Here is a 13145-nt window from a genome sequence, read left to right on the forward strand (position 1 = left end):
GCAATCACTGACAGTACTGTAAATGGCAGTCTCTGAAAACAACTGCATTCAGTCTCGCATCACAATAAATTACCACTTCAGGCGAAACATAACTTCACGTCGCCAGAAAATTTGCTAAAATACATGTTGAATTAGTTCTGTTGCATTAGTGAAAATTTACATTTCGGTCATTAAAATGGAAGGTGCTTTATAATTTGTGAGTTAACTCCTCAGTTATCCGGCTCTGCAAGGGAACTGGGAAAGACGTCAAAAAAAAAAAATTTACAAGTATCCTTTACATAACTGTAAAACTGTTTGATAAAACTTCTTGAAACAGGAAAGGTTGCAACAACCCACTTTGGCTGGTTTTAACACACAACAGGCAAATGTACAAACAACTTTACACTTAACTACAGAAGTATCTTGTCGAGAATGCGCACACCAGACTAAAAAAAGACCACTGTTTGGCCCAGTGAAAGCAGCGGGACATCGGTACTGCCAAAGATGCCCAATCTAAACAGTTACCTTTCAGTGAAAAAAGTGCTTAAACTAATACTTTATCAATGGTCAATGCCACCAATTAAAAATAACACATCCTTAATGCTTTCCTCAGTTTTAGTGGCTGTTGGCTTTCTTCAGATGTGCACTGCCAGGCAATCTTAACCAAGCTTAACCATGTCATCATGACATGAAAATGAAAAGTAAACAATATAATAAGTCCGGGTAGCAGAATGAGCTTGCAGCGGGCAAACGAAGAGAGCAAAAGAGCCCCAATCACCATAGCAGGTCTGCCAAGGTGAAGCATGGTTACATTCAGGGGACTGATTACCCCATTTTCGATTAAGGTTTAGGCTAGGTTAACAAGGTTTAAGCGGTATTCACACGGACGTTGGAATCCCTCTCTAAGTGAGGGCGACTCTGCTCATGTCATGCCTTCAGGGTCCAAGGCGATACGATCTACCCCACCCGCTGTTTTGTACTCAACCCTTCTTCTGCAGGCCCCTTCCCTTTTCGATGAGTTTTTTTATTTTATTTTGAATGCTTTTTTTTCTACTGTATTTGCTGTCCTCATTGTTTCCCCGACTGGCAAGGAAACGTTAGTGGGTCATAAACTGCTGTCGTGTTCTTCTCTGTTCTTGTCCTGCTGCGTGCGGCTTTAAACAGTCGACGTCTCTCTCGACAACCCTCCATCGCCCATGTGAATGTGTGAGTTCGGGAGCCGGGCCGAGCTTGCTCGGCCTGTCATGTCGCGCATTTCCTTTCTACATCCATCCTCACTGGAATCACCCGTGTGAATACCACTTTAATTACGCCAGAAATTGATGAGATTGACGAGATTTCATAAAGCCAGAAATTATAATACAGTCGAACCCGGTTATATCGAACCCGGATATATCGAATTTTGGTTATATCGAACTCACGAAATATCCCCTTGAAAATCCCATGTAAAAGTATAGGAAAGCCGCGTCATATATCGAACTCAATTTCACCAGTCGTTCGATATATCGAACTCCACACCACGCACTGGAAAGCGTGCCTTCCCCAAAGACGGTCGCATTACCCTTGGCCGTTTGCCGCGTGATGTTTTCAAGCCACGCGCGGAAGGAATGAGAGGGGACAGTTCGGCGACGGCTGGTCTGGGCAGCGCCGCGCCCATTCCCCAAAGGCGCGCGCATCTGCAGTTATCGTTTCCCGCGCGCCAACACATGACGTTTGCAAGCCATGTGCGTGGGTGTGCCCATTCTTTTGCTAAGCTATCTCTCTCCTTCAGCACGCAATGCATGCGCCAAGCCAGCTCAGCCCGTTTTCAGACAGCCGTCGGACGCTTTCTCCAGCGTGTGTTGCGAACCCTCTGAACCCTCTACGTGCGGCGGCGCGGCTGCGGACGTGGCTATGGCGCCTGCGGATGTTAAGAGGCGCCTGCTCTCCGTTTCTTTCTTTCTTTTTTTTTTGCGAGAGTCATCCTTTCCTATCGTTGGGCTGTACGCGCGGCGTAGCGTAAGATATGGCGGCTGCGGACGTTAAAAAGTGGCAAGGATTTTTATTTTTTTTTGCGGATTGTTTATTTTATTTATTTTTTATCGTTTATCCTTGCATGTATGAAGCAGCGAAAGCACGCGGTCAGCTGCTGCGATCATGACGCCCGCCCCAAGCGCGGCGTGATAAATCGAACCAGGCTTGTGCAATCAAGCCATCACGGGCACTCTGCCAAGTTCATTCCCCTCCACCGCAAGAGCTATAAAAAGATAAACGCGCCCTGACGTTATTGCTGCGCAGCATCTTGGCACGCTGCCAGTGAGCTGTGGATGAGACGACCAAAACGGACTGATGCGCGCCATAGACATGCAACACAGAAACCTTGTTTTGAGCTGCCGCGGTGGATCGAGCGGCGATAGGGACGCAGTTCCAACAAGTTTGAAAATTTTCGCTCTGTCGCTGCCGCTCGTCGCTTGCATGCGAGTGAGCTAGTCTTAACACATTTTTTTTTTTTTTTTTCAAATTCTCGGGTGCAAAAGTGAAGGGTGAGTTCATTATGCGAGTGGGTTGATTAGGCGACAAATACGGTATCGTTTTTTCGCATCGTAAGTGCCGTCACAAGCCGATTTCTGTATATCGAATTATCGATATATCGAACTATTTCGCGATCCCCTTCGAGTTCGATATATCCCGGTTCGACTGTACTTACCGTAAAAACCCGCGTATAATACGAACCCGAAAATAATACGAGGTGAAATTCTGGAGACGCGAAATGGAAAAAAAAGTTTTTACCGCATATAATACGAGAGAGAAAAAACAAGACATTTATTGAAATCGGACCTCACACTTCAATCACTTTCATCTTCAGCAGCGCTTTCCTCGGAAATTTCTTTGTCGGACAAATCATCCCACAGGTACTCATCTTCTGTGCCATCGAGGGCGTTTGAGATGCCGCACTTCTTAAACGAACGGCGCACAAGCTCCTCTGGGATGCTTGCCCACGCGTCCACAATCCATTTGCACAGCGTGGCTGGCGATGCTCGCTTCAGCCGCCCGGCCGGCGTCACTGCAGGCTCACCTGACCGCATCCATTCCGCGTAGCATCGCTTGACTGCGTCCTTGAAGGGTTTGTTGACACAAACGTCGAGAGGCTGAAGTTGTGAGGTCATCCCACCCGGAATCACAAGTTCTGTGCGGCAGTCGCTTAGCAGCCTCTTCACCGAGTCGGCCAAATGGCAACGAAACGCGTCCAGCACGAGGATGGATGGAAAGGACAACAGTGCACCGGGCCGTTTGCACCACACTGACTTCACCCAGTCGAGGACAAGATCCTCGTTCATCCAACCTTTTTCATGGCATCTCACGATGACATTCTTCGGCAGCTCCTCACCTTTCGGCATTGTCTTGCGCTTGAAGATGACATAGGGCGGGAGCTTGCGGCCGTCTGCCGTGCACGATAGCATGACTGTAACCCGCGTCTTCTCGTTTCCAGTAGACCGGATACAAACTTGTTTAGAGCCCTTCTCATGGACGGTGAGGGGCGATGGCATGTCCAGGTAAACCGGCGTCTGGTCAGCATTGCCTATTTGCCCCAGCTGAAAGTTTTTGGTCTTTCGCAAAGAAATCACGTGGCGCTGAAAAGCCACCAGCAGCTCTTCGAAGGATTCGGGCAGCTTTTGTGAAATCGAGGTTCGCCGGCCTAGCGAGAATCCAGCACGGCACATATAGCGATGTATCCAGTGCTTGCTTGCTTTGAAGGCGGAGCTCGGAATTCCCTTTTCCCTTGCAAGCTCCCTAGCTTTTGCCTGCATAAGCTCTACGCTCACAGCTAGATGCGATGCTCGCTGTTCTCGTACGAACTCCGTCAGAGCGAGTTCAATTTCCGGGAATGCGCCATTCTTTGGCCCGCGAAAGCTTCTTCGCATTCCCTTGCACGCGACAAGGGCTTCTTTCTGTCGTCGCCATCCGCGAATGCTTCCCTCGGTGACGCCAAACTGCCTCCCGGCCGCACTGTTGCCGATGTTTTCAGCAACTAAAATCACCTTTCTCTTAAAAGCAGCCGAGTACTGTTTCCGAGACCCTGGCATCTTGCTCGTTCACTTAAAGAAAAAAGCGCGCACTTTTTCGCGAACCGTGGTTTGCACGAGAGCACATGCGCTGATGCTGTGCGCACTCGACGACCCAACAACGAAGAGACGACACCTCGACGTCGTGGCCACTGCGGGGTGCGGCGGCCACGTTAGGGCAACGAAGCCAAGCCGTAGCCGCACATCGATAACAAAGCCAAGCCGTAGCCACGCGGCAACAACGAAACCAAAACTTCTCGCAAAACTTTGACATTTTGGTTGGGATCCGCAAATAATACGAGGCGGAAATTTGGAACGCTGAAAGTTGGAAAAAAAACTCGTATTATACGCGGGTTTTTACGGTAACCACTGTATCAAACCTAAGACTGCCAAGCCAAACTTCAGCCTGCGGCCTTTCCCCGCATGCCCTCCCTGGTCCATTCACTCACAAGGGACTCGGCCGTGTGGCGCTCGCATGCCGATTCCTCCACCATATCCAGGAAGCACGAAACTTGGTTATGATTAGTTTTACGGCATACTGAGCATACTATAAGGTATTGCAGGCAGAGTAAAATTTCATTGCATTTGACTTTAGAGAGATGGACTGAGGAACATTGTGAGCGTCCACAGTTTTGAAAATTTCCCCTGCCTTTGAGTGACAAAAGAAAGGAAACAAACCCTCTCAAAGTAGAAAAGATACTTCTTGAGGGCTTCCCTCGCCTGCGCGTGGGCGGATTCGTTGGCTATGTTGGGGTTCTCCTTATACCGGCTGCATTCGTAGTATTCGCTCCCGTGCGTCCTCCAGTCTGGAAACAAAAAAATAAAAAAATAGCTGACAACGTGGTTTCTGGGTGGTAGATGGGGACAGGGGTAGGGCAGTTGGTAATTTACAAATGGCAAAACTGTTGCATTGACAACGAGACAACGAAATCAAGGAAAGGAACAACAGAAAAAGTTGGTATTCGGGCTATGCCCATTCTTCGATTGTTCTGTCTTCATGTCCTGTTGTTTGGTGATCAGCACGCTTTTTTTTGCAGTTGAGAAAGCAAAGTTCACGCATGTAAAGACTGAGATCAAGAAGGAACTGCTGCCATGTAACTGTGCGAAATCTATAGTTTAAAGGAGCTGACAGCCTACGAGTTTTTTTTTTTTTATGTTTGGTTGTTAGTATTTGATAAGAATTAGTCTTATGGTGATTATCGGGATAAAGAATATTAAATGAAAAGTGGAAGGAAAAACAATGCGCTGATGGCGGGAGTCGAACTCGCGACCTCCGAATATCGCGTCCAGTGCTCTTCCAACTGAGCCACATCGACGGCTGTCCAACCTTCCGCTTGCTTGGGTATTTATGTTGACTAACTGAAAACCTGCGAGCGTTCACCAGCGCCACCCTTGTCCCTAGCAGCGAATGTGGCACATCCTGTTATACCGTGAGCGTCACATAGCCTGTGATCATTGGGGAGGGCGGCAGCTGTGCGAGAACCCACTTACATTACCTTTTTTTTTTGACCTCCAGACTGCCAAACCGAGACCCTCACAAGCTATTATTCAGATAATTGAAAGGGAAATGACAAGCTCGTTATTAGAGTTTAAGGGGAGATGCTACTCGAAAACATTTTTTTCTTAATATTGATGCTAGGTGAATGAAAATTGCACCACTTATAGAGATTGATCTCCTCTTTCTAAATATGCTTTTAGTTTTAAAATAGCTTAATGTTTTTATATTCTAAATGCCATGCATAAGTGAAAAACAATGCATGTTTGTGCAGCTGCTGTACACAGCAGCAAGCATGGTAGGGCAGAGCCAACTAGTTCTTCTTGTCCCCAACACTCCACTGAGTGCAAATAAGCAACATAGCAACATTCCCTTGGCATGCCATGTTTTGAGACAATTTTATATCTGGTGCCTTGTTTTTAGTGGCTAGCACCAGATAATTTTTTAAATTTGCATGCCCAAAAATACTGCTGATTGCATTTAAACCTAGATACTTGCATTCTACACATCCTAAAGATTATGCATGCCAAATTTGGTGTTGATTGAACTAAAATAACGACATAAAATATTGTGCACAAAACTCATATTCGGCCCAAAATACGAATTCGAGAAAAATGCGATTTAAGGATACAAAAGCTGTTTATTGCTGTTGTAGCAGCACTATCTGCATGAAAATTGCACACAATGCAGGCCAGGGTATTATGATACAGTGCACAGTTTTAGAATTCACCAGCATCATATGTTGCTCCCACAGTGACATTGTGAGCAGCATTCTCAAGGCGTGCTTTCTTGGCTATTTAGTGATGCTGAGACCTTGCTTCTGTCAGCCACTGCTTTGTAACCACAAGGTGCACATTTTTTGTTATGGCATTAAACTCCTTATGGTGCACTTGTTTCGGCAAACCAAGAACCACACAAAATCGGGAAAGTTGATTGTATCCAGCACCAATAACGAGCGCCGCAACCCCTGCATTGACGTTCACGGCAAAAATCTCCCTCGGGCTGGCTGAAGGGCGTCGTCTACCGGAGCTGCACACCGCGCACGACTACGACACAACGGACGTGGCACACGCTACACTGCTGCAACGCAGCTCTAGAAACGACGAGAGTCCTTTTCACTTCTTGGCCAACTCGCGAACGGAAAGTTAGCACCGTCTGCGCTCCCGACATGCTGCTCGCTCGCCAGTGCGTTCGCGGCACCGATCTCGCCGATAAAGGCACTCGCCGTACTAGGTCTCCTCAACGCTCGAAGATCCTTATCTTCTTATCCAATGCACTGACGAAATCGTCTAAGCTGTCACTGAAACTTCAGTGCCCAGCCGGCTTCGAGCTGTCAAAAGTGTCGCATCCGCCGAGGTTAGGCCTAGCTTCCGCGGACGTCTCCACTGCACGCCGTTTCACTTTGCCGGTGACTTCCCTTGAACGCGTGGTTTGATCGGTACTTTCGACACCGAAAGTCACGTTTCTTCTCGGATTCTATCGCAGCGACGAGCACGAAGATGCGTGAAATTTTGAAAACACGCCGAGAGAAAACTAGCGGGCAAGCGTGACAGCGAGCTACGCGTCGCATGAAGAGCAGACGAGCTATGGCCGCTTCCCACACTGACAGCCAATGGCGTGGTCGAAATCGCACCACGTGATTTAAATGGCCAGTGAAAATGCTAGGTTTGGGCGGCGAAACTTTTTTTTTTTTATTACTTGCTGGGGGTTTGTGAAGCGGCAAAGCCAGCTTTAGGGAGAAAAAGCGTAGGCCTGCCGCCTTGCAAAATTTCAGTGGCGTGCGACGCCGCGATCTGACGCGTCACGCGCTTGAACATGGGTCGTATCTGCCCCTTCTTTAGCCACCTTGCGTGCTTTAACAGACTTTTTAAATGATTTCGCGACTGTTTTCGGCTCTGATTTTTTTATATATTAAAGAGGAAGGATCAGTGTTGCTGAAACGGTCAAAATCACAAAAATGACTTTTTTACTGAAAATCGCCGTTTTTCGACCCGCGTCTCCCCTTAAAGGAGCTGACAGTCTACGAGCCCAAGGCAAACATTGGGGATTTTTTTTAATGTTTGGTTGTTGGTATTTGACAAGAATTAGTCTTATCGGGAGAAAGAATATTAAATGAAAAGCGGAAGGAAAAACGTGCCGATGGTGGGAGTCTAACCCTAGACCTCCGAATATTGCATCCAGTGCTCTTCCAACTGAGCTACATCGACGACTGCCCAACCTTTCGCTTGCTTGGGTATTTATGTTGACTAACCGAAACCTGTGAGCGTTCACCAGCGCCACCCTTGTCCCTAGCGGCGGATATGGCACATCCTGCAAACCGCGAGCGTCACGTAGCACGTGATCATTGGGGAGGGCGGCAGCTGTGCGAGAACCCACCTACGCTACCTTTTTTCGAGCTCCAGACTGCCAAACTGAGACCCTCGCAAGCTATTCTGCAGATAATTGAAAGGGAAAATATGCAAAAAAAGAAAAAGAAAAAGGGAAATATGCAAATATGCAAAAAAATCGGACAGAAATTAAGTCCTTCCCTAGTGAATACAGCTGGCTCACCTGCACGCAGTTCATTCAACTAAGAAACGGCAGTATTTGAAATCAGTTTTGTCAAATACAACACAAGGTAGCCATGCCGGCTTTCTATTCACGAGATGTAAAAATACCATGTTGTTGCTGAGCTCAAGCAGGTAGATACAGTTGATCCTGGATATATCACACTCTGAGGGGAACGTGAAGTTTGGTATAGTATAAGGAAACTCCGTAGATAAGCTCATCTGCTAAACTACAGAAGCGAAAATACAATGCACACACACACTAATGACACACTTCTTGCAGTGACGTGTCTACCAGCGTACCGACAGTACAGCACTTGCAGTGTGTCGTTAAGCCTAGCCGCTTGCACCAAAACTGAAGCAGAGAGGCGCCCAGATCTAGCCGCTGCATATGATAGAGGTCCGCTACTACCAGCGCACAATAAATAGAACAACACCTCCACTTTTGGCACACCACACCACACACTTTTGGCATAGATAGAGCTTACAAAATGCAGAATAAAGGCCCCCCCTCAAGGCTTGTTGACAAGTTTTAAAGCAAGGTTATTTCACAAACATGTTCAAAAGTCAGAAGCATACATACCTCCAAGACACATCCAACAAAAGTCATATTTACAACTGTAACATTGCTGCAAAGAAGAGAAAGGGAACAAGTCAGTAAGAAAAGCAAGGCATCCAGATTATACTGCACATTCGTTATCAGTGGCTCTTTACTTAATTGAGCAAAACATATTAAAGAAATACTCACTACAAATCGAAGTTGGCCAGCATTGACAGATTGACTTGTTACCAATGATAAAAATGCTACTGCACGGAAGAGGAGACATTGCTGGCCGGTGGTGGTATGCAAAGACACCAACCTAACCAGGGTTCGGTTAGGTTGGTATTAGGGCTTTTAGCAATAATGATCCGAGTTGTGCGCCTGCATCAACTAAACTGCACGGCTTGCTTGAGAATTTGATTGATATATAACAAATTTTGGCAAGAGGAAACCACAGTAATACCTCGTTAATTTAACCCTCAATAATTTGGAAACTTGGATAACTAGGAGACCTGCCAGAGTCCTATCAAGTTCCCACAGTGTCAGAAGCTTGTTTACTCGGATTCTGGCAGAAGCCGACACTAAGAAAAAGAGAAGAGGTTCATCTAGCATGTTTGCTCACACAGGCTGAAACTACCCAACCAGAGAATGAAGAAAGCAAAGAGCACAAAGGACAGAAAAGATTCGATGGCTCACCATATGATTACAACCTCCATTTTTTTCTATACATATGTGGCACCGTGGACACTGAAATGAAAAGAAAGAAAAAAAAATGTTAGAGCACTTCCAATATCCAGCTCGGTTATGCAATAGTAGCCTCACAAACCCAAAGAGGCAAGAAGACTGCTACAGATTAAAACTCTCGCATTTGGCAATGGTGCAAGTCTGGTTTGCCCAAAATAAACTGAAATACAAACAGCCTATATGCTGGCAATATTTAACCAATCACTTGCTTTACCGGGTTACAAAGAAAGAAGATTATAAACGAAGCGGCACTGAATGCTAGAAGGGTAACTCCGGCGGGTGCCCTTTAAAACTTATTTTAAAATGTGAAGATTTCGTAGCTTCAGCCGAGGCGATTTCTGCGGGGGACACTGCATTTGTGACATCACAAACATTATATCCGCATTACTGCCAAATCTCTGAGTGATCATGAAATTTTGAGGACTATATCAGGTTATCTAAGGCATTTTATGTACTGCGTGATGATTTCCATACTTTATTTGCACCATCCAACGCGCGTGCTAGTGCTTTTCCAATACTGTATGTGACGTCATTTCTTGCCACGAAAGCGGTTTCAGTTTCAATTCTCTATTTTTTTTTCTTTTTAAAGATAGTTCTACTTGGAATTTTGAAGAGCGTCTTTTTCTGTTGGAGTAAGGACAACCCAAAGAATTTAATGCAATTTAAAACTCAGTGTTGAAAAAGCCACCGGAGTTGCTTTTGAAGTATTTCAGTTCCAAGCTTAAAAGCTGCGCATGCTTGGCCGGCCAATACTCCTAGAGATAATGACGGAGTACTGAACTGATTTTTAAACAGAGAGGCACGTTATCTGTGTGCAGCAGTCTATCGTACAAAAGCTACCACTTGCCGTAAAAACCCGCATATAATAAGAGGTTTCTTTTCCGCTTTTTATAGTGCCAAATTTTCACCTTGCATTATGTGGATCTGGATAAATTTCGGCCTAAATTCACCATTCTGGCCTCGTCATTAATCAGTGCTATCAGCATCAGGCTTCCAGCGAGAGGAGGCACTATCTAGTGCTGGCGTCAGCTGACTGTCGATTTATGGTTTCGGTTTCGCCACGCTGAGCCGGGATCGTCATTGCTGCCACAGTGCCCGCAACGCACACGTGAAGGAAGCATGCCGAGCACACTTTGCACAATCCCTCACACCTTGCACGAGTGTCTCATGGGCCTCTCTAGTTATGCTGGCCATGCCCTATAACCGAATCGTAGATGCTTGACCAGTACTCCAAACGAGCGTGTCAGTCGTGGTTTCGAGAAATGCTGAGTACCGAATGCGTTTAGAGGTACCATAAAAGATTTTATATGGAAAGGTGTCTCCAGCAAGAAACTCTCGGCAGACGTGCGGATGACAACGATCACGAAACCACTGAATCTGAGAGCACTTCCTGGGCGCACACGCAGAGCATCTGTACACTGTGATAGACGCAAGTAGGCATGAGATGGCCAATGGCTCATTCACTGTCGTCCCGTGTCGGAGCTGGAAGTGGCCTACTGGTTTTAGAACAGCAGAAGGACCTTGTGGCTTCTGCGATTGCCAGGCGAATGAGTTGCTCTTCTCCCCACTGGGCGTGAAATTCTCCGATCAAGCATGGCGGCGCGAGAACGGGAGCGAACCGCCATCAGCACATGAAGGTTCGTGGCAATATTCAATTACTGGTGCATGGTTGCGTTGGACGCGAAAGCACGCACGATTCGCGGGACAACCATTAAATGTAGTGCAAATAAATTCGTTTGTTGATCTTTCCTCGCTCGCATTAAATGCAGACGAAAACTTTTTTTTCCCCGCTTCTGCTACCCCGAAATTACACCTCGTATTATATGGAGGTCTTTATAGTAACTATGGCTGCATAAGTCTGTTCACGAATAGGCTTGCACTCTTTAAGAGTGAAATGGCATTTATGTCACCGATCTACCAGTAATAAAAAAAGCACAAAAATTGTGAGCCAGCCTAGGCTTTTTCTTTGTGTGTCTGTCTCTTCAAACACCCTACAGGTAAGCTCTAGAGTACAATCACATGATCCAAGTACAGCAGATGCTGTTAGTGTATATATAATGAAACAATGGTGGTAACTAACATTAAGAGGCCGATAAGACAAACTGAAGTTGGCCTGCATCAACAAGTTGCCACGTTTTAATGGGGGGAAAAAGTGCGTACGTGCGCACGTGTGTGTGTGGGGGTACATTTACTGAGAACTTTTGTAAGCACTGCATAAGCTAAGAAATGAAATGCTGGCATCACCAACACCATTTTTGCTTCCACTAGCAAAGCTGCAACGAGAAGAATTATTTTCTTGGGTTGCGGATCAACGCTGTTAGGCAAAACCACCATTCACTCCAAAACAGAAGTCACCATGTGCTTCCTGTACTCTTCATATGTGTTTGAATAACAGTAAGAAAAAAGAAAAGAAGGAAAACAACAACGAAAAAAAAAAAAAAAACAAAAAAAAAAACAAAATCAAAACAAAAACAAGCAAATGTTTTAAGGCAGTGTGAGGGTTTGAAAGCTCTTTTCATTTTTCGACATATCTTGCTGAAACTTAGCATGCAAGTGCAGAATAGAATGCTGATTTAAAATATGCATTTAGGTTTCAAATATCTCCTCTTGAGAAGATATTATATAATAACTGTCCTGATTGTCATTTCTTAAGGGACATTATGGTAATTTCTTCGTTAAAAAAAAAGGGCTTTTTTTAGGAACATGCTGTCACTTCAAAAAGGCGCGCACCACACATCCTAAAGTTTCCCTTTGTTTTCTTAATTGTGTTAAGCTAGCAATTAGACTTAATTTGTGCTAATTACTGCTGTGGTATTTATTTATGATGAAGAAAATGACATTTAATAAATTTCCTTACCTTTAGTATGAGCAGCAGACCTTTTGAGATGTGTACATGCACCTAAAAAAGGTCTTTCATAATGACAAATTACCACAATGGATTGTAAGAATTGGACATGTTATTTTGCCAAATTATTTCTTCCTGATGAGATATTTAAAATATAAATGCACATTTGAAATTGGCATTCTATTCTGCACCTCAATATAACCAAGGCACACATACAAGGGGGGGGGGGGGGGGGACACAGCGCTGAAAGGAAACAAACTTTCAAGATCCTCATCTCTCCTTGAGTCCCATTTTCCTCAAAAGAAACAACTCCTTCGCTACCAAACAAGCATCAACATGGCCACAGAGGAACGTACAAACATTTTTTCTTTAAGAAATGAAAGGTAGCCGCAGCAAGTAGGTCTCCCCAGTGAGAATTTCAGACAGACAAAATAAAAATCTCGCACAACTTACATCCTTAGTGTGAGCAGAAATATAGTTGGCAGTCTCAGAGTCATCAGCACACTTCGTGATCCACTTCTTTATTGTATCACAGTCTGCTGGTGCGTGGTAGTCAGATCCACACCGAAAGCTTTCAGGAGAAAGGAAACAAACAAACAAACAACAAATGGTGAAGGCATGCCACCACAGATGCCAGTTGCTTTCCGACCGCAACAGTGAGAGTGAGCAAAAAGTGAAAATTTGAACCAAGTATGCCCTTTTTCATCCTGTGATGAAGTTTGCTGTGACGAGGTGCTTTGAGAGGCAGCTTACCACTTAAGTAGACCCTTGACACCAATCCTTTCAATAAGTATTTTCTTCCCAGTGCGACAGAAGGCTGGAATAACTTCCCCAGACACAATGTCATTGAGGCTAGTCCTTACAGATTCAGACAGCTCCTAATAGATCATCGCAGTGGAAACTACACCCAGTATCAGTTTCTAAGCCCCGCAAACTGACCAGCATTTTCTAC

The 13145-nt window shown here is 45.4% G+C and overlaps 1 protein-coding gene across 1 annotated transcript in view; it reads right to left on the minus strand.

The window, feature by feature from the left end:
• ari-2 (E3 ubiquitin-protein ligase ari-2) overlaps positions 1–13145 on the minus strand; it is a 39353-nt gene that overhangs the window by 7762 nt on the left and 18446 nt on the right. Inside the window, exons 7-10 of the mRNA XM_084579283.1 lie at positions 12647–12764; positions 9301–9351; positions 8647–8692; positions 4701–4828 (exon numbers count right to left, since the gene is read on the minus strand). Coding sequence (XP_084435409.1) covers positions 4701–4828; positions 8647–8692; positions 9301–9351; positions 12647–12764 — 343 coding nt within the window. The remainder of the gene's footprint in view (positions 1–4700; positions 4829–8646; positions 8693–9300; positions 9352–12646; positions 12765–13145) is intronic.

The sequence above is a fragment of the Amblyomma maculatum genome, chromosome 9 (genome assembly GCF_055883805.1).
Source record: "Amblyomma maculatum isolate TAMU_Amacu chromosome 9, ASM5588380v1, whole genome shotgun sequence".
In the NCBI taxonomy this organism is placed as follows: Eukaryota; Metazoa; Arthropoda; class Arachnida; order Ixodida; family Ixodidae; genus Amblyomma; species Amblyomma maculatum.